Source organism: Pygoscelis adeliae, unplaced genomic scaffold (genome assembly GCF_000699105.1).
Source record: "Pygoscelis adeliae isolate BGI_AS28 unplaced genomic scaffold, ASM69910v1 Scaffold126, whole genome shotgun sequence".
Lineage (NCBI taxonomy): Eukaryota > Metazoa > Chordata > Aves > Sphenisciformes > Spheniscidae > Pygoscelis > Pygoscelis adeliae.
The window spans coordinates 1,595,001-1,613,967 of NW_008824896.1; the positions used below are offsets into that span (position 1 = coordinate 1,595,001).

General features: G+C 39.6%; 1 protein-coding gene across 1 annotated transcript in view; it reads left to right on the top strand.

Moving 5' to 3' along the window:
* The window catches only part of HMCN1 (hemicentin 1), a 214,120-nt gene that overhangs the window by 178,818 nt on the left and 16,335 nt on the right, over positions 1 to 18,967 (top strand). Inside the window, exons 75-99 of the mRNA XM_009324659.1 lie at positions 1 to 130; positions 1,033 to 1,177; positions 2,065 to 2,192; positions 2,608 to 2,764; positions 2,943 to 3,064; positions 3,267 to 3,431; positions 3,651 to 3,758; positions 4,267 to 4,404; positions 4,556 to 4,690; positions 4,964 to 5,233; positions 5,493 to 5,683; positions 6,062 to 6,275; positions 6,852 to 6,986; positions 7,456 to 7,646; positions 8,365 to 8,446; positions 9,245 to 9,514; positions 10,057 to 10,227; positions 10,433 to 10,603; positions 11,706 to 11,876; positions 13,126 to 13,296; positions 13,895 to 14,065; positions 16,187 to 16,357; positions 16,738 to 16,887; positions 17,225 to 17,362; positions 17,691 to 17,812. The exon at positions 1 to 130 is cut by the window's left edge and continues 45 nt beyond it. Of these exons, the coding sequence (XP_009322934.1) occupies positions 1 to 130; positions 1,033 to 1,177; positions 2,065 to 2,192; positions 2,608 to 2,764; positions 2,943 to 3,064; positions 3,267 to 3,431; positions 3,651 to 3,758; positions 4,267 to 4,404; positions 4,556 to 4,690; positions 4,964 to 5,233; positions 5,493 to 5,683; positions 6,062 to 6,275; positions 6,852 to 6,986; positions 7,456 to 7,646; positions 8,365 to 8,446; positions 9,245 to 9,514; positions 10,057 to 10,227; positions 10,433 to 10,603; positions 11,706 to 11,876; positions 13,126 to 13,296; positions 13,895 to 14,065; positions 16,187 to 16,357; positions 16,738 to 16,887; positions 17,225 to 17,362; positions 17,691 to 17,812 (4,017 nt within the window). The remainder of the gene's footprint in view (positions 131 to 1,032; positions 1,178 to 2,064; positions 2,193 to 2,607; positions 2,765 to 2,942; positions 3,065 to 3,266; positions 3,432 to 3,650; positions 3,759 to 4,266; positions 4,405 to 4,555; positions 4,691 to 4,963; positions 5,234 to 5,492; positions 5,684 to 6,061; positions 6,276 to 6,851; positions 6,987 to 7,455; positions 7,647 to 8,364; positions 8,447 to 9,244; positions 9,515 to 10,056; positions 10,228 to 10,432; positions 10,604 to 11,705; positions 11,877 to 13,125; positions 13,297 to 13,894; positions 14,066 to 16,186; positions 16,358 to 16,737; positions 16,888 to 17,224; positions 17,363 to 17,690; positions 17,813 to 18,967) is intronic.

Here is an 18,967-nt window from a genome sequence, read left to right on the forward strand (position 1 = left end):
GTTCGAATCCTCTCCAATGGACGATACCTGCAGATCAATAATGCTGACCTCAGTGATACAGCAAGCTATATGTGTGTGGCAAGTAATATCGCAGGAAAAATGACCAGGGAGTTCGTGCTGACAGTACACGGTAAAATCATGGATCCAGTCTTGTGCATTTTGATCTTTGCATGGTATTCCTGCAGGAGTTCAAATGGCAAGAAAGAAGCATTAGTAGTCTCTTTCTAGCCAAGTGTCGGCCACTTAGGCTGTGTCTAAACTGTGGGACCGTGTGTATTACCTCATGTGCCACCATCTGAGTCTGCAGTTGTCCCCCACACTAAAGGACCTGTTGGAGACTCACCAGGGCTCCCTCTCCATCTGTCTGTGCTTTCTACTAATGGAGGATGCTGTTGCATCCAGCCATCATCCTGATACACAGTCAGGATACACCCAGATCCAGGACTGAGAAATGTTCTTGGACAAATCTAGAGAAATTCTTAAAAGCATTTGACTGACACCTTGGGGTACTAGGTTTCATAGCTGGCCTGGCTACCAGTTTTGCAAGTTACTTGAAAACTGTGGCTGCTTCTCTGCACCTGTAAGCAGGAGATAATAGGAAGATAGGGCTTGAAGGGCCCTATGCATCTTGATACCTGTCCTGTACTACCATAGGCCTGAGTTTCATTTTAAACTTATTTATTTTCTCACCTCTAGTTTGAGAAACTATTCTATTCTCACACTCGGATGATGATAAGGAACTTTTTTCCTGTTTCTATTCTGTTCATAACCCAGTCATATGTACCTGCATTACACTGTGCCCCCCCAATGACTGTCCTTACTGGTCCAATTAAAATTCTTTTTTCTCCTTAATTTATAATTAGGAAGCAACGGTATCACCACAGCCTTATTTTGCTGAATTAAATAGGCTGAACTTTTTTATTGTTTTAGCTATATGATAACCTGTTACTGCATCTGTTTTCATGTGTTTAGTTTCAATCGTTGCAGCATAAAGTTTTTTTCTTGTATCACCAGCAATTTTTCCTTTTACAGTGGCTCCTACAATCCGAAGCAGTCCTCAGACTGCTGTTGTGCATATAAATGCTTCTGCTGTTCTGGAGTGTGTTGCAGAAGGAGTCCCAACCCCGAGAATTACATGGAGGAAGGATGGGGCTATTTTTACTGGAAACAATACGAGGTATTGTCCAGAAGTCTGCGTCAGTATTCTTCATTGTTTTTTAAGAATATGTTAATTACAGAAAGCTTAATTAGACAGCTATGAGTTCTAAATTAGTTCTGTTTTCACCGATCAGAACTAATATTTGTACTATAATCTTGAATAGACCCAAATGTGGAAAAATATGGTGACAGAAACAGTAATAGAAAGTTGTTGTTCTACAGAAAAGTAGCAGTACCAAAGGTTTTCATCCTTTTGTTGTTAATAAGGACGAAAAACTTTGACAACCAAATGTAATAATTCTTCTGATATTAAAGATTTTTAAAAGTAAACATGGAAGATCTTTGTATTTATTTATATATATATGGAGTTTTGGGATGAAGTCAAGCAATTTCATGCAGACCAAAATCTACTTGAGTGTACTCTGTAGTTTCTAATATATAAAACTTTCTATATGTGTTCTAGTATCAACTTTTATTGTAGTGAATGGTTTCTATCTTCTGATTGTTTTAAGGGGAAGTAGTTTGGCATTTTCTAGAACTGAGCAAATGCTAAAGAATTCAGTTATATTTCAAAGAAAGAAGAAAATGTGATAAGCATTAATTAGGGTTTTTTAAGGTTAAATGAAAAACCATAAAAAAGCTTTTTGATATTTTCTGCAAATCTGTTATCATTTATGTGGAATCATTATGTAAGCTAGATTCCATAATTTCTCTGGAAAATGGTTGTGCTGGGAAAGAGCGAAGTCAGAATAAATGCAATAAATGAGAAAACTCTGTGTGCCCAAACTAAGACATGTTTAGGCTATTTGTTGTGTATCCTGAGTCATCTTTTCCTTCTGCACTACCAGGATAGCCTATGGTTCTGTTGATTGTATAGTAGAAAAAAAAAATACGGCTTTGTTTCAGATATTCCACATTAGAGGATGGATCTCTACACATCCACTCAGCACATGTTACTGACACAGGAAGATATCTGTGTATGGCAACCAATACAGCTGGCACTGAACGCAAACGAATTGATCTGCAGGTTCTTGGTAAAAGTTTTGGGTTTAGATAAATATATGTGTTTTTACAAGTCTGAAGTCCAGTTACATCATTTTTCTTGTTCTGCCAGATCCAATTTTAAGTTTAGCCCCTTTTTAGCTGCTCTGGTTAAAAAAAAAATAAAAAAAAATTAAAAAAAAATTGATCATCGGAAGAAACTTATGGCCTTAGGAATACAACCCAAATGTTCACGAAAAGAAAATATTTATTCCTTGTGCACTGGAACTAGAAAGACTTGACACATCCCATGCTACATGTTTAGTAAGTTTACTACTGTCAAGTTACTCTTCATAAAAATCAACTAAACGTGTTCAGGCAGTTCAGCTCTATGTATGTAGTTATGAGGAGGGGGTGTGTACATGTGTATATAATTATTCTGAATAATTAGGCTTTGTTTGTCCCTAGTTCCTCCAACTATTGCTCCTGGACATACAAATATTACAGTTACTGTAAATGTGCAGACCACTTTGCCCTGTGAAACCACTGGAATTCCCAGACCAGCAATTAGCTGGAAAAAGAATGGGCATCTGCTTAGTGTTGACCAGAACCAGAATACATACAGGTGAGAGATGTTTTCTTTTCACCGTGGGTTTAAAGTTTTCAGGAATGATTTTGGCACTTTAAAAATCTAGTTATGCTTAAATGTAATCTTGTATAGCCAGCAAATTCAGTGGTCTGATTACCTGAGAAGAAAAGAAGTATTTCAATGGCTTTTACTTTCTTCTCTTTTCTTTGTTCAGACTTCTATCTTCAGGTTCCTTAGTAATCATTTCTCCCACTGTGGATGACACTGCTGTCTATGAGTGCTCTGTGTCGAATGATGCAGGAGAAGACAAAAGAGCAGTTGAGCTCACTGTTCAAGGTAGAGGGGATATTGCTGTTACATGTGTATGCCAGCCAGAATTTCTTTGGGGCATTCCAATGTTGAGATGAGATTTTTATATCATTCTTTTATGACACTGATATCTGTAAGGCTCTGGTAGTCCCAAGAAAGTTAAGTTATTTCCAAGAGTTCATAAAAATGAAAATGGGCAAGTAACCTTTACACTGATCTTCATTTTTAGTGCCCCCATCCATAGCAGATGAAGCCACAGACTTTTTGGTAACAAAGCTGTCGCCAGTAGTAATTTCCTGCACCGCGTCAGGGGTTCCTGTCCCCTCAGTTCATTGGACCAAAAATGGCATAAAGTTGCTTCCCAGAGGAGATGGCTACAGAATTCTCTCTTCAGGTACTGTGCATGACTGAAGCTCAGCTGCAGAAAATCAGTGAAAGGGTGCAATTGTGCACATCTAGAAGTAATTAATAAAATAAATGCAAACAATCCTCCAAACAACCCCTCTCCAATTTCTTAGAATAAAAATATAGACCTCTTAAGATGGATGCTGTAAGAGAGTTTTACTGTGAATACAGGATACTGCTGTATGTTGTAATGCACACTCTGCTGCAGGTGCTGTTGAAATACCTGCTGCTCAGCTAGCACATGCGGGACGGTACACCTGTGTGGCCCAGAATGCAGCTGGCTCAGCTCACAGACATGCCACTCTTCATGTTCAGGGTAAGATGGGAAGCTGAAGAGAAAGTGCGTTCTGTCAGTAAACGTTGCCCATTTAATACATGCGTATGCTGCAGAGTAATGGTGAGGCCAGAGTGGACCATCACAAGTAGTGTCTTGCTCAGCTGAATTGTCTTGTGGATGCACAAGATGATTTACAAAGTCACTGCTATGCATGTTACAACTCTGGTACCTTGGATAGAGCCCCCCAGTCCACGCTGCTCTATTTTATTTTTGTAAGATTTTTGTTTCTTTGCTTATTGGTAACTTAAAATGTATCTGTAATGGCAAATTGCATGAAGTAAGGCCATATTCTATACCCATACTCATGCTGAGCGTGGTTGTTATATTTAAGAGCACTTCCACTGAGCTCTTCATAAGGATGGCAGAATACAGCCATTGTTAATTCAGCCTTCTCAGACTCTCAGGTTATGTGATTTTTAGTATCTTCTGTATTTTCTAGCTTTGAAGGTTAAATCTATAGCATCTTCCTTTTTATTTCATTCCACAGAACCACCAGTTATCCAAACTGAGCCAGGGGCACTGGACGTCATTGTGAACAATCCCATTCTACTACCGTGTGAAGCGACGGGTACACCTCGACCCATAATAACATGGCAAAAGGAGGGCATCAATATAATCACAACAGGTATCCTCTTAAAGCCTGTAACTCCAGCCTACTTGCTGTAACTCAGAAACTTATTTTCTCATTTCTGAATATTCAAACTTATATCTAAGGAACCCATATAAGGAACACAAAGCAACAAAAAAGTGTCATACTTTGCTTATATTTGTTTTAGGAAACAGTTTTATGGTTCTTCCCAGTGGCAGTTTACAGATTGCAAAATCAACTGTTGAAGATGCTGGCACTTACACGTGTGTTGCTCAAAATCCAGCTGGCACTGCTCTGGGGAAGATCAAACTGAAAGTTCAAGGTAAAGCATCTTTTAAACTCTTGTAGTGGTTTACAGACAAGAAATTTGTGTATGCTTTCTGTTAGTCAAAACACAGTTCTGAGCAATAGAAATGGACCTAATGCTTTCCTATTTGATGTGAAGCTGAATAGAGCCCAGGGGGTTTATTCCCTTTAGTTGTCTGTCTACTTTAGGATTAAAATATGCTTTTAGGATTATTTTCACTGAGAACTGAAGCATTCCATGCTTCTCACAACATCTAATTCTTTTAAAAATTTTCTTAATTCTTTTCAGTTCCTCCTGTTATCAAGTCCCACCTCAAGGAATATGTTGTTCCTGTTGATCAATCTGTCACTCTGCAATGTGAGGCTGAAGGCTACCCTGGGCCAGAGATCAGTTGGCATAAAGATGGACAGCAAATAACAGAGTCCATTAGAAGAAGAATTCTTAGCACTGGTCCGCTGCAGATTGTGTTTGTACGGCCTGATGACGCTGGCCGTTACACATGCATAGCGTCAAACCTGGCAGGGTCCAGCAGTTGTAGTATGGAGCTCACTGTGTACAGTAAGTGGGAGTTTTATTGGGTTGTAGTATCAGCCAGTCGCTTGAATTTAAGAAGAACATTACATTTCTTTAACTTAGTTTATACTTTGTTACAAACATTTCACACATTTCTCTGGCATGCTTAATGGTGGTCATTGATGGAGACAAGAAACAATACAGAAGAGCCAGGCAATGGTTTCTTTGGTCCAGTATTGTATGCTGTTACAGTAGTGCTTGGATAATACATAGAGGTAAATCTTTTTAATAAACCTTCTCACAGTTCCACCCAAGATTCGCAGTACAGAGGCACAGTACACAGTCACAGAGGACTCCCAGGCTGTTCTGTCCTGTGTGGCTGATGGGATTCCAGCACCAACAATAAACTGGAAAAAGGACAATACGCTGTTAACAGAGATAGCAGGAAAATACCGGGCTGTGTCAAATGGAGACCTCATTTTGGACAATGTTGTTGTAAGTTCCCTAAATCTAAGCTATGACTTGACAAGTTTGGCAGTATTAAGCCCCTGCTTCTCTTTGTTTTTACCCACTTCTGGATTAGTCTTTGTTTTATTTTGTTTTCCTTTCTTAATGTTCCAAAGTCTTTATAAATGTTTCATTTTCCACTGAGGAGTAAAATATCTGTGAAAAATTCGTAGTGAAAAATTCTCAGGAAGGGCAAAAAGGAGTGTAGGTCATCTTTCAAATTTAGAGGAAATAAAAGAGTTCAGATGAGCTTGAATGCTACTGAATGCTTGTTCCAAACCTTTTGAGATTCTTTTATTGTTACAAGTAGTAGTGTTGCGTAGGATATATCACAAGTTGAAATTTCCCCAACATTCTTTCTTTCAGCCTGAAGATTCTGGCAGTTACACCTGTATTGCTAACAATGCTGCTGGAGAAGACACACACAGTGTCACCCTGATAGTTCATGTACTTCCAGCTTTTACTGAACTTCCTGGAGATATAGCTTTGACGAAAGGAGAACAGCTCAGGTTAACTTGCACAGCAACTGGGATACCTGTACCCAAAATAACATGGACCTTTAACAATAACATCATTCCAGGTGGGTAACACTGGGCCTTAGTGGTCAGTCCATTCTAGAGTTGTTTTCCCCCATGCAGCATTGCAATTAGTTTAGGATAAGGAAGAAAAAAAAATCTAGAGAGAACAAACTTGTTAGGCAGTGATTGTGTGAGGAATATCTTCAGTATTATGTAATCATGCAATTAAATTGTCTCTGAGACAAAACTGTAAGGAAGGTAATTAAGAAATTGTTCCTCTTCTGTAACCAATAGTGTAACACATTAAAAACGTTCAATATCTGATGATATTTACTCAGCATCCAACGACTAATGCTATTTCTATTAAATATGAAGAAAACCTCAGCAGTTCATAGAATGCAGATGCACAAAGCTCGAAATTAAGGGACAGCTTAAGTGAATACATGCATGTGGGCAAATGTCATAGCAGTGACTTTTCTGTGCATTTCTGAGGTGTCTCAGAAATGAAATGGCACAGTGCCATTGAGCTGTGTTGCTGAATAGCACTGTAATTCCAACAATCTTACAACATACCAGTCACCAAGATGTATATGTTTAAAATCATTGAAGTAACCCTTTAGTGTGTGTTCTCTCTTCAGCACAATATGATGATGTAAATGGACACAGTGAACTTGTTATCGAAAGAGTATCTAAAGATGACTCTGGTACCTACGTATGCACAGCAGAAAACACAGTTGGCTCAATCAAAGCTCTTGGTTTTGTGTATGTCAAAGGTATGTAAAATAACAGTAGTTGTGGTCGCTATTGGACAGTTTCACACAACCATCTGTTTTGATAGTAGAATCATAGAATGGTTTGAGTTGGAAGATCATCTAGTTCCAACCCCTCTGCCATGGGCAGGAACACCTTCCACTAGATCAGGTTGCTCAAAGCCCCGTCCAACCTGGCCTTGAACACTTCCAGGGAGGGGCCATTCGCAACTTCTCTGGGCAACCTGTTCCAGTGTCTTGCCGCCCTCACAGTAAAGAATTTCTTCCTAATATCTAATCTAAATCTACCCTTTTTCAGTTTAAAACCATCACCCCTGGTATTTGATACCTTGTCTATGGCTAAATAGGAAAAATCAAAACAGGGTGAAATTCACACTTCAGAAAGTCAGAGATGAATGATCCCTACCAGCAATGTCATTAAGGGCATTTTATTTTGACTCTGCTATTTCTCTGCCATCACTGTTTTTTTCAGAGCCTCCAGTCTTCAAAGGGGATTACCACTCTAGCCGAATTGAGCCCTTGGGTGGCAATGCTATGTTGAATTGTGAAGTCAGAGGAGATCCTCCTCCAACCATCCAGTGGAGCAAAAAAGGAGTTGGCGTTCCGATCAGCAACAGGATCCGACAGCTTAACAATGGTTCTCTGGCTATCTATGGCACTGTAGTAAGTTACTGGTCTGTTACAATGTGTTTCTGCATTGTACTTGATTAATAAAGGTATTCCAGATCCTATTGTTTTGAAAGAGTGAGGCTAGACATTTAAGCCACTTTTGCTTTTACCTTTAACAAATGTTGTTTTAATTCAGAGCAGAATTAGACTCAAATTATTGTGACAAAAAAAAAAAACGGGGGGCTATCGTTCTCTTTAATTGTCAGAAGGACTAATCACTGGTGTGTAAAATCCTGGTCATGCCCAATTAAATAGGACTTTTGCTTTTGACCTTAAAAAAGCCTGGGTTCTACCCAGTCAGGTCAGCCGACAAGCAATTGTGTTCTCCATGTGCAAACCTCTTAGCATCTAAATTTCTAATATGAATGGCAAGACCCATTTTATCCCTATAAACCAATGCCTGCATTTTGAAATGAGTTTAAAAACAGCAGCTCCCTTGAATTCATTCAAATAAATAAAAAAACCAAAACTTGATCCTCAGAGTAAAGGAAATAAAAAATGGAATAATAACAGTAAAAATAATTCACAATATCAGCCTGATGTTAATAAAAGCAAAATGTTGGGATACTCTAGAATCTAACTGGGTGCCTCTTAAGATCCAGTGCATGCCATGTTGTGTTGCAGAAAATTAATCTACAGGAGTTGTACTGTTAACTGAAACCCTTATTACATGCTGACAGGTTATATGACTATTTGATTTTCATTTCTTTAGAATGAAGATGCTGGTGACTACAAGTGCGTGGCTACCAATGATGCTGGTGTGGTGGAACGCAGTCTGACGCTAACACTTCAGAGTAAGACTCAAAGTGATAAGTTTAATGCCACTAGATTGGAGCAATACGCTACCTTTGGATAGGTGTATGCAGCTCCTATTGAAGTTTTGGAAGTTGGGCGCTGCACTGTAGGTTAAGATTCATCTCATCTCTCATCAATATTTAAGAGTCTAGTATAAGCTAGTGATTGAGGTCAAAGAAGAGAAGCATATAGAGGGCAATTCAGCCTCATCTTAGAAACCAACTTAGAATGGGGTGAATCACTTTCTGAAAGGGCCTGTTTCTCTTAGTTGACTAGAGAGGATGCCTATACAACTGGATTAAACTAGGCTCTTAACTTTTAAATTAAAAAAGTTATATGAGATGAATCTCAGCTTTCACTGACAATATTTTATTTTTGGCGAAATAATATTTTAGAATTATTTTTTTCACTAGTGGTAGAATTTCTGAACATTATATTATAGCCTCAAGCAGTATGGTTCTGTTACTTATGTCTCAGTTGCCTCTGGACATGATTAATAGCATCTTCCTGCAGGTTTTATGAAAAGCAAAACACTTTAGCAATAAAGAAGACCGTGTGCTCATATAATCAGGCCTCAATCCCAGCTTTGGTCCTCAGGTTGCTACATACTAAAAATAAGCTATCATTGTCATTTTAACTTGCATATGTTTTGACAGTGGAAGATCAACAATAATAATTTTAGTCAAAGTAAACTGACTTAAGATTTTTTGCCCTTGTTCTGACCAGATCTTTAATATTCAATACAATGAAAAAAAAGTAACCATGTACTATTGCCTAAAGAAACCTTTCTCTTTCAGGTCCTCCAGTCATTACTGTTGAACCTGTAGAGACAGTTATTGAAGCTGGTGCCACAGCAATGCTGAACTGCCAGGCAAATGGAGAGCCTCCTCCAACCATCAAATGGTCCCGCCAAGGTCATCCAGTTGTGAGCAATGAGAGAGTGACTGTCCTGTCTAATGGCTCCTTGCGTATTCTTTCAGCACAAAAGGAAGATACGTCTGAATATGAGTGTGTAGCAAGGAATCTAATGGGATCTGTTCTTATTAGAGTACCACTGACTGTCCAGGGTAGGTGCACAAAATATACAATAATGACTATCAAACTGGTAGATTCCAGCATTAATTGTGAATAAATATGATCAAGATTTTATCTTATCCACATTTTATGGATAAGATAAAAGATTTTATCCTATCTTCCATATATGCATTAGGTACATGTTAAGTAAGCCCTGACATGAGATGTCAGTGGGTTTCTACTCATGTAACTTTGTTCCTTCTGTTACACTCATCCAGCTGTGTGAGACAGATGAGTGTGAAGGATTGAGACATAAATAATACTGAAAGGATCTTGAACTAGATCCCATCCTCAGAACATATATCATAACTTAATTGTACCTCTAAAGAAAAGCATTTAGGAGCATAAGCAATAACTATTTCAGAGCAGCTGAAGTATTCTCTGAACTGTAGTAAGGTATTTCTGCAGTAATGAAGACATTAAGTGAGTTGGATTTCCGAGTGTGGCTTATGGAGTGTATTTTTCACTTCGCTGTATCAATCTAAGAGAGTTATAAGCACAGGCATGTTACAGAGCATCATTTTTCCCATTGCAGTGCATGGTGGATTTTCTGATTGGCTTGAATGGCAAGCTTGCAGCGTAACTTGTGGTCAAGGTGTTCAGGAGCGAGTCCGTCAGTGCAACAACCCTCTTCCAGCAAATGGTGGGAGGAGGTGTGAGGGGCCTGATACAGACATGCGCAGCTGCCGCAACAAGCCATGTCCAGGTATTTCTTTAATGAATTGATACTTTTAATGTGCTTTATGTTAAGTGCCCTAACAGTGAACCGTTATCACCATGGATCTTCATGACAGATTAATTTTTCTAAGAAGTTGGAATTCATTTTGACTTTTGTGGAAAGGAAGAGGAAATTTCAATAAATACTGCAAAAATATTTTTTAATTCAAACTGAGGGGTTTTCTGTTTCTTAGTGGATGGCAACTGGTCAGAGTGGGGGCTATGGGAAGAGTGTTCGAAGAGCTGTGGACAAGGTAACAAGACCAGAACCAGAACCTGCAGTAACCCACCAACTCAGCACGGCGGGAAGCCCTGTGATGGCAGTGCTGTGGATTCAGTCATGTGTAATACTAGGCTTTGCCCAGGTAAGAGAAGAGTGGTTTAAAATTAATTGAACAAGGGGCTTCCCATATAGGTTTCTTTTTTTCTCCAAACCCGAATTCTCTCGGCTTGTTTCAAAATATTAAATTCTGAAAGAATTAAACTCCCAATTTTTTTGTTTTAAAATTGCTTGTAATTTATTGAGTGGCACTAGTTCTTGGAAACAGAAGTCACAAAAGTAAGGGCAAGGAATATTTTCAGCAATTTCTCCCCCCCTCCCCCCCTCCCCCCAATAAAAATGTTAATTTTGTATTTTGATGTTTTCCAGTACTTGGTACCCATGTTCTCACAGAGTAAAACTCACTGTTCTAAACCTATTCTGCAAAGCCAATTAAAATAAATTAAAAAACCCCAAAACCACCAACTATTAAAAAGCCATGTAAAACACGATAGTTAATAATTTAAGACATTATCTGTATGTTTTCCTCTGTTGTTTTAATTTTCAGCCACATCTTTCTCCTGATGAGCTGAATGTTCAGGTTTTCTTCCTGTCTTTGTGTAGTACTTCCCGCATTTGACAGGTTGTAGTTTATTCATAACCCTTCACCAGTGGCGTGTTTCCTTCTACACAATTTTTATTGTATTGATTTTTCCCTTATTCCCTGGCTCTGCTACCACCGCGATGCCAAATGTTCATGCACTGGCCTGAGATTAATTTCTCTAGATCTTGGCAACAAAATCAGTTCTGGCTCCTGCTTACTGGTAGCCCCTGAAGTTGTGTACCAGCTTTTAGCTAGCATGCCCCTTCCCCTGCTGACATCTTCAGCCTAGCACAGGACAGTCAAGGCCAGGTAACTTATGAAAACACCAGATTTGATCAAGTGTTCAGTTCTGGTGTTCCAAGATTGTAGTGAGGCGAAGTGATGTATTCAGAAAACAAAAAGGAAAGAATTAATCTCTCTTTTGGAAACTGTTGATCTGTTTCAGCTGTTGCTCAAGGTGAAGGTTTTTTCAGGGGCTTATTCAGAATATTTCATTTATTGATATTAAACTACGTAGCTTTTTTGCCTTAGGCTGTGGAGCTGTAATTTCAAGTTGAAGCAGCTGTATAGTTGAAACAGTTTTATGGCTGTGCTGCCTTTGCAGTTGATGGTGAGTGGAGTTCTTGGCTGCCTTGGAGTCCTTGCAGCGAGACTTGCGGGAAGGGTACTCAGATACGACTGAGGCTCTGCAATAACCCTCCTCCTTCACATGACGGATCATACTGTGAGGGGTCTGATGCACAGATGCAGGTTTGCAACAAGAGACGCTGCCCAGGTAAGATGTGTTGGACACAAAGAGAACAACGTCAAACTTGTCACTTTCTTTCCAAATTCTACTTAATTTATATCAAAAGCTTTCCAGTTCCAAAAGTGTAGTCCCTGAAAAAATTCCATTTGAGCCTTTTATTTTCACTGGCCCGTCACTATCTTTAGCATCCCTCTATAGACCTAACATATGGGATTTCTTCTCCTATCCTCATCTCTCTTCTTTTACCCTGCCACTGTGCAAAAGCAGCATTTTAAATCCTTGGCAGTTAAATTAAAGGTTTCCTAAACATTTCTTTTTTAAAAATTTTCCTAGGTTCTGTAATTAATTTATCCTTTTCTTCCACATTTCAATGAGTCCTTCATGACTGGATAGGAAAACTCATGTTTTTCAAGTACGATCTCCGTATTTGGCTGAGTGCAGGGATAATGAAGGGAAATTTCATGAAGTGGAGTGTGCAGCAGTTTAGACTAGATTCTTCTGGCTTCACGCTCCATTTTGCACATGCCAGATCCTATGCTGAGTCCCCACTGTAACTATCAACTGGTAGAAGAGAGAACTGACCTTGTGGTAGTCGAGCAACTGGGGGCTCGATGTTGCACATTTATCTGGCTCGATGTGCTGCTGCTGAGGATGCTATTGCTTACAGCTAGTTTATTCTCAGCCACCAACTCAAGTGCTCACATGGATGTACCTGTAACAGTTTGTGTCACCATGTCTTGGGAGATCAAAGACCCTACTACTTAACTGCTTAGACCTGGCTCACGTGAGATAATTTAGTAATAACTCCTATAAACAGCTGAGCCACTAAATCAAAGGTTGGTTAGGAAGGAGGGGGGAGAAGGTGGTGATGGTTACATCTTCAGACAGTGCAGCTGCAGCCAGAGGAGGATGCACAAGCGAAGACTGGGTTTTTGGGATGGCACTCGTACTGGCCATCTGCCCAGTGTGGGGACTATTTTGTATATGGTTTGACTTGCTTACAGATACCTAAAAATGTGAGAGTGACTGAGCTTGAGGACTGAGTGAGCCCTGACCCTGATTCTGGTCAGGCTTACAGGTTATTTAAAAGACAGGTCATGCCTTTCTCCAGCTTTCACTCCTGGAAATGCCTATGTAGAAGTCACTATGTAGCTGAGATGTTCTAGAAAGAGAGTCAATAACATCCTACAGTCAGTTTTACCCTGATGTAGCACTGATTTTCTTTATTTCTAATGTCAGAGACTATAACTGTACCATGCTATGCCTTTCTCACCAGTGGACGGTAAGTGGGGCACGTGGAGCAGCTGGAGTGCCTGCACCGTGTCCTGTGGAGGAGGCAGCAGGCAGAGAACGCGCCACTGCTCAGACCCAGCCCCACAGTTTGGGGGTCACAAATGTGAAGGAAACGACATACAAATTGATTTTTGCAACAGTGATCCTTGTCCAAGTAAGTGCTTTAGGTTAGGCTGCTTATCCACTTACTGGGTTTGTATGTATGCACGAGAAGAAGGAAGCCCTCCACAAATCACACACTCCCACAAAAATTAGGGGGTCTGAACACAGGCAAGTGATATTAGGTGCCTGGCAAGAGTGAAAGCATCTCTTCATCAGTCAGCATGACTGGGAAATTTTAAACATGAATTATTAGGAGCACAAGCCAGTAGCAGCTGGTGCATAAGGTCCTGCTGGACTGTCAGAGGTCACACACCTCTCTAAAGTTACAACTGTCCAGTTGGAAAGTACTGCAAAGTGAATATCCCTGTATCTTACAGTAGAGTGTAGTCACTCATTTGGTTAATAATATGTGCTGCATACTTTCCTACAAATGACGACGTTCTGGAGTTGGTTAATATACTCTGAGAAATTGCTGAATGCTGGACAAGATAACTTTCTTAGATCTTTAATTGTCTAGTTTTTTTATTTTTATTTTTGGAAAAGAAATTTAAAAGTTACTGTCCAATAGGTATATATTCCTAGCTTGACTGTCTGGTTTTAAGTATCTGTTATTAAGAGGAAGACAGATAAAATCTGACTTACTTTTACAGTTCATGGCAACTGGGGCCCATGGAGTAGTTGGGGAACTTGTAGTCGAACGTGCAACGGAGGCCAGATGAGGCGATACCGGACCTGTGACAATCCTCACCCTGCCAGTGGTGGAAGGGCATGTGCAGGGGCTGACATGCAGATCCAGAGATGCAGCACTGAACTGTGCCCCGGTGAGTGCTCAGACTAACAGAGAAATTAAATCCAGCTTTCCCCGGAAGACTTCAGGGTATATATAATGTATGTAAGATTTTCATATAATGAAAGGAATGTAGAACGTTCCTGTAATTACTTACAATTTCATACAATCTAATAATCCACTCTCACTTTTTTCTTTAAATGACTGTCACCTTAACAAGGATTTTCCCCTTCACTTGTTAGATTTTCCCAAAATGAGGTGGAATAATTCAAAACAGGAAATAGCATACAAAAATCTCTCCTACACCTAGCAATTCTACTTAGTTTTTTTACAGTAAATACAGTTTATGAGGCTCCCAGTGAACTCTCGTAATGTATTCCAGGAGCAGAGAAGAATGCTCAGCTCAAATGCTTTAAATAAAATGACAATCAAAGCAGTTAATTGATTCATGGACAATACATAACTAAGGGGCAATCAGTGAACTTACACATTCAGGATCAATATCAGCAATACAGGAGATAAACCACAATGCTAGACGCTTACTAAACACCTACAAATTTCTGAACACTCTTCTGTAACTCATCCTAGAAAGGGATTATTATTATTAATTCTGATATAATAATTTAAAAATTATTTTATATTTATATAAAATATTTATATTTAATATAAAAATTATATTAAAAATATTAAAATCCTCCTCTCTGCACACCGCTTTCCATGCCCTCCTCCTGTGGAAGATGCAGGAGCTCCAACTTTATGCGTACCTTCATTCAACACCCTGCTGACCCACACACTGGTGACAAAGCCCCCAATGAGGCCACATCCGCACACCCGAGGTGTGGACTTCTGCTTGTTGCACCCCATAGCATCAGCCCCCACTAGCCGGATACCAGCTGCTCGTGGCGCATGAGGATAATTCTCCATTTGGTCTCGATGGAGGTTGCAGTGCCAAGCCCAGTCTGATTGTTCCTTGTTTACCCTCCTCTTGCTTGTCTTTATCTTCCCCAATTGCAAATTTTCTTGCTGCTTTTGTACTTTTCAGTTCCCTCATTACTGTTATTTTGGCTAATGGTTGTCTTAAGCAAACTTTTTTCATTGTTACTTTCCTCTTATCATTGCCAGTTTTGGGCAAATGTCATATCAGATCAGGCATTTCCAGATACTATGTTCACACAGTGTACAGTCATGTTCCTATCGTATCATCTGTTGCTATCGAGGCCATACTACCAAGAGGAGGCTGTGCAAACTCCTGCACACATGTACTTCAAGCCAAATCTAATTGACCTCTTGTGAGTGTTTGGATAGATAGAACATGTGTTCTTTATTTGCAAGATTTATGGTTTGTTTGGTTTCCGTCAATTTTATACCCATGCAACCTCAGGTATTTTCTTCGTAGGAGTAAAAGCGCTCAAAGCTCTAAACAGCTAGGTTGTCTCTCCAGTGACAGGCTACCAAAAACTATGACAGGAGAGTCTGAATATTGACAGCTGTTCTGTACAAACTGGTTTGTGATGGATCTGCATACATGCAACAATGTTTTTCAGTTTTGAAATCGGCTGCCTTGTAGCCTGATACTTTCAGGGAACAGATGCAGAGACTGGCAGGAGGTATCTTTGCAGAACTTCCTGGGGAGAGCAGCAGGCGGAAGTCAGGCAGCAGTTGGTTGTATATCTCTTCTCCCCGTAGAGTGATGCATAGGCAGCCACCCAAAGCCAACCTGAGCTCACTACCTGCACAGCAGACCTCTCTGTATGCAGCCCTAGGGGAGGACTTGCATGATTGTGCGGAGGGACACGTGTAGTTGACACTGTACAAAGCTTCCCTGGCCAGCCATGAAGTGGTAACTCTTCAACATGACATAGGGAAGAATTTGACCCAGCTCTTGCTAAATCTCCAACCATTGTACTGGAAACATCCCCTGGAGGAGACTCCTTGTCTCCAATACAGCTGATATACAAACAAAATTTTAAAGGTGGTGTGCTTGTGAAGGGAGAAGTGTTCACGCCTGCCCATTAAGGTGTTTTTGTCATCCTTTGAGCTATTTATTTTCTCTATCACATTGGTTCCATCAAGAAGGAATGACACAAAAGCATCGCCGATGCAGCCTGAAACATTTAAAATGAAAAGTCGCTTTCTTCATTCTTTCTTTCTTCAGTGGATGGAAACTGGGAGCAGTGGCAAACATGGAGCCAATGCTCTGCTTCTTGTGGAGGAGGAGAGCAGACCCGAATACGCCTGTGCAGCAATCCAGCCCCGTTAAATCGTGGACGGCCTTGTCCTGGAGACTCCTCCCAAATATCCAGGTGTAATACCCAAGCATGTCCTGGTGAGTTAACTTGCAATTAAATTACCAAGTAATTTAATTTTTTTGGCTTAAATCTCCCCTGCAACTTCAGCTGGATAAATTTTTTGTTAACCTGTTACATAGCACGAGAGTACACTGTTAAACAATTGTTGCTTTTCAGACAGAGGTGATTCCCATGTAACTGTGCATATATCTCAGACCACATGTACAGCATCCTGTTATTTGCAGATTGTGAGCTTTATTCTTGCAAATAATGTAGTAATATACGCAGAAATATCCCTACTTCTTAAAATGCTGGACAATATTTCTGAATTTTCTCTCCCCCAAAATATCAGACAGCAGAGTTTTCACACGGGCCTTTTTTTTTTTTTTTTCTTTCCTCCCTTCGCTCCCCTGCATAGGTGGGCCTTCACGTGCTAAAGGCAGCGTCATTGGAAATATTAATGGTATTGAATTTGGAATTGCTTTCCTGAATGCCACAGTAACAGAGAGCCCTGACTCTGAAACTAGAGTAATACAAGCAAAGATTACAAACGTCCCTCGGAGCCTTGGTAGGCTTTTTATTACTTTTTATCACCTTTTTCCTTGAGCCAGGCTGAATTCTGTGCAACATTGGTTTTCACCACTTCATTTCATTAAGTGTCACTGGAGAAACTGATCTAAACTTTTCAGAGACAGAGAGAGGAAAAGGGAATCTTCAATATTTACTTCTACTACATTAATATTTGTAAAATGATTCCTCTGATTATACCGATACATTTTTTTTTTATTTCTAGTTTAAATCTTAAGGGTTACACTAGTTTTAGGTCTTCATATTCAGATCCTACTGACGTGGGTCGCATGATGTTAGGAAGAAAGCTCTCAAATGTTACGTCGCATTTCTTTCAGGTCCAGGGATGAGAAAACTTGTTTCTATACTTAGCCCAGTTTATTGGACGACTGCAAAAGAAATTGGAGAAGCAATGAATGGGTTTACGCTCACTGATGCGGTCTTCAAGAGAGAAACTCAAGTGGAGTTTGCAACTGGTTAGTTACCTGTGATATACCATCTCTTTCTGTTTCCAAGAAGCTTGATAGATACTGCATTTCTTAAAAAATAGCACATAACTGTTGCTGAATTTTGAGTCTTGTGCTTACACCAATATTTTCTGAATGACTATGGCTTTCTGAGGCTTAAATACAGCTTCTGGAGCTGTAATTTGAAACATGTAATGTTTTTTATTATAGGCATGGTATGCCTTATAAAAAATGAGTATAAAATAACTGTTCAAGGGATCCCAATTCAGCTACTGTGTGGCTAATGTGAGTCTCTGGTTAGGATGTTTATAAAGTGATGTGCTCTCAAAATTCATAGGTGAGATTCTGCGAATGACTCATATTGGCCGGGGGTTGGATCCAGACGGAGCCTTGCTGCTGGATGTTGTTGTGAGTGGCCACGTGCTGCAGCTCCAGTCAGTAGCTGATGTTAATGTGAAGGTAAAGCTGCTCGAGATACCACCCCCTTCTCTCATCGATACATACTTCCTCTCTCATCTATATTAAAGCAGTAGGCACTAAGTCCTGAAAACTGTTTTACTGTATGTAACTTACTTTGTGCCTGGTTTAATTGACAGATGTTAACATTGCCTTGGAAAACAAAAAGTTGTCCTCAGGAAGGCAGTATTGGTCACTCAAGACTTTTAGATGTTAGAAGGTAGTATTGAGAAGTGTCTTTGGGGCTAGTTATCGCAGGCAGGCATGTCAGGTGTTGCTTTCAATAGAGCTATAAAGGTGCATCTTAAACCTGTCTTGACTTTTTGGCTTCTCTGAGGATGACACCAGCTCTTTTATACCATGGCGCCTTGCAAAAACTTCTGAATATTACTGATGATTGTTTGCAGCTAAAATTATACGTAGTCTGGCAGAGAAACATTCCTGTTTCTGATAAAGTTGCAAAGACAGGATTAACAGATTCTAAATCAATTACATCACAGGGTATTTAATGTGTTCTTATCATGCACGCTGTCATGATGCTGTTAACGATGTGCCTCTTTCTCTGCTATAGCATCACAACTTTGTCTTGTGGAGAGATCTATTATGGCAAACAGTCCTATTTTGCAATTCATCTGAAAACAGGGCAGTTTGTGTGATCGTATGGCAAAAGGTTATAATCTTGCTACTGAGTTGCCCTGCCTATTGTTTCTAGGAGATATTCTCTACTGCTCCTAGTAAGATAGCTTCTATCGCTGACCTTGTACTCCTGATAGAAGGATGGAGTTCAAAGGAACTGTTTTTCTATCTTTTTGGTTTGGTTAAGACAGGAAAAACGTTTTGCTTAATATAATATGTGGTATTAAAGTTTTGGTTTAAAACCAGGTGCTTGATAATTGGTTTTACTGTAAAAGAAAGAACATTCTTCAAAGTTGTTTCTATAAAGGTGGTAATTAGTTAGTAGTAGGTAACCAGTGAAAATGTTCTAATGTATTAATCCCACAGTATAATAAATACATACGAAGTTCTTGATATTTTGATACACTGTAATATGTAACATGTCCAATATTTATACCTTTTTTTCAGTGGCAAAATTTTTCTCTACTAGTTGTTTATTTAGCACATGTTGTCAGCATCTGACTTGGGATACAAAAGAAATAT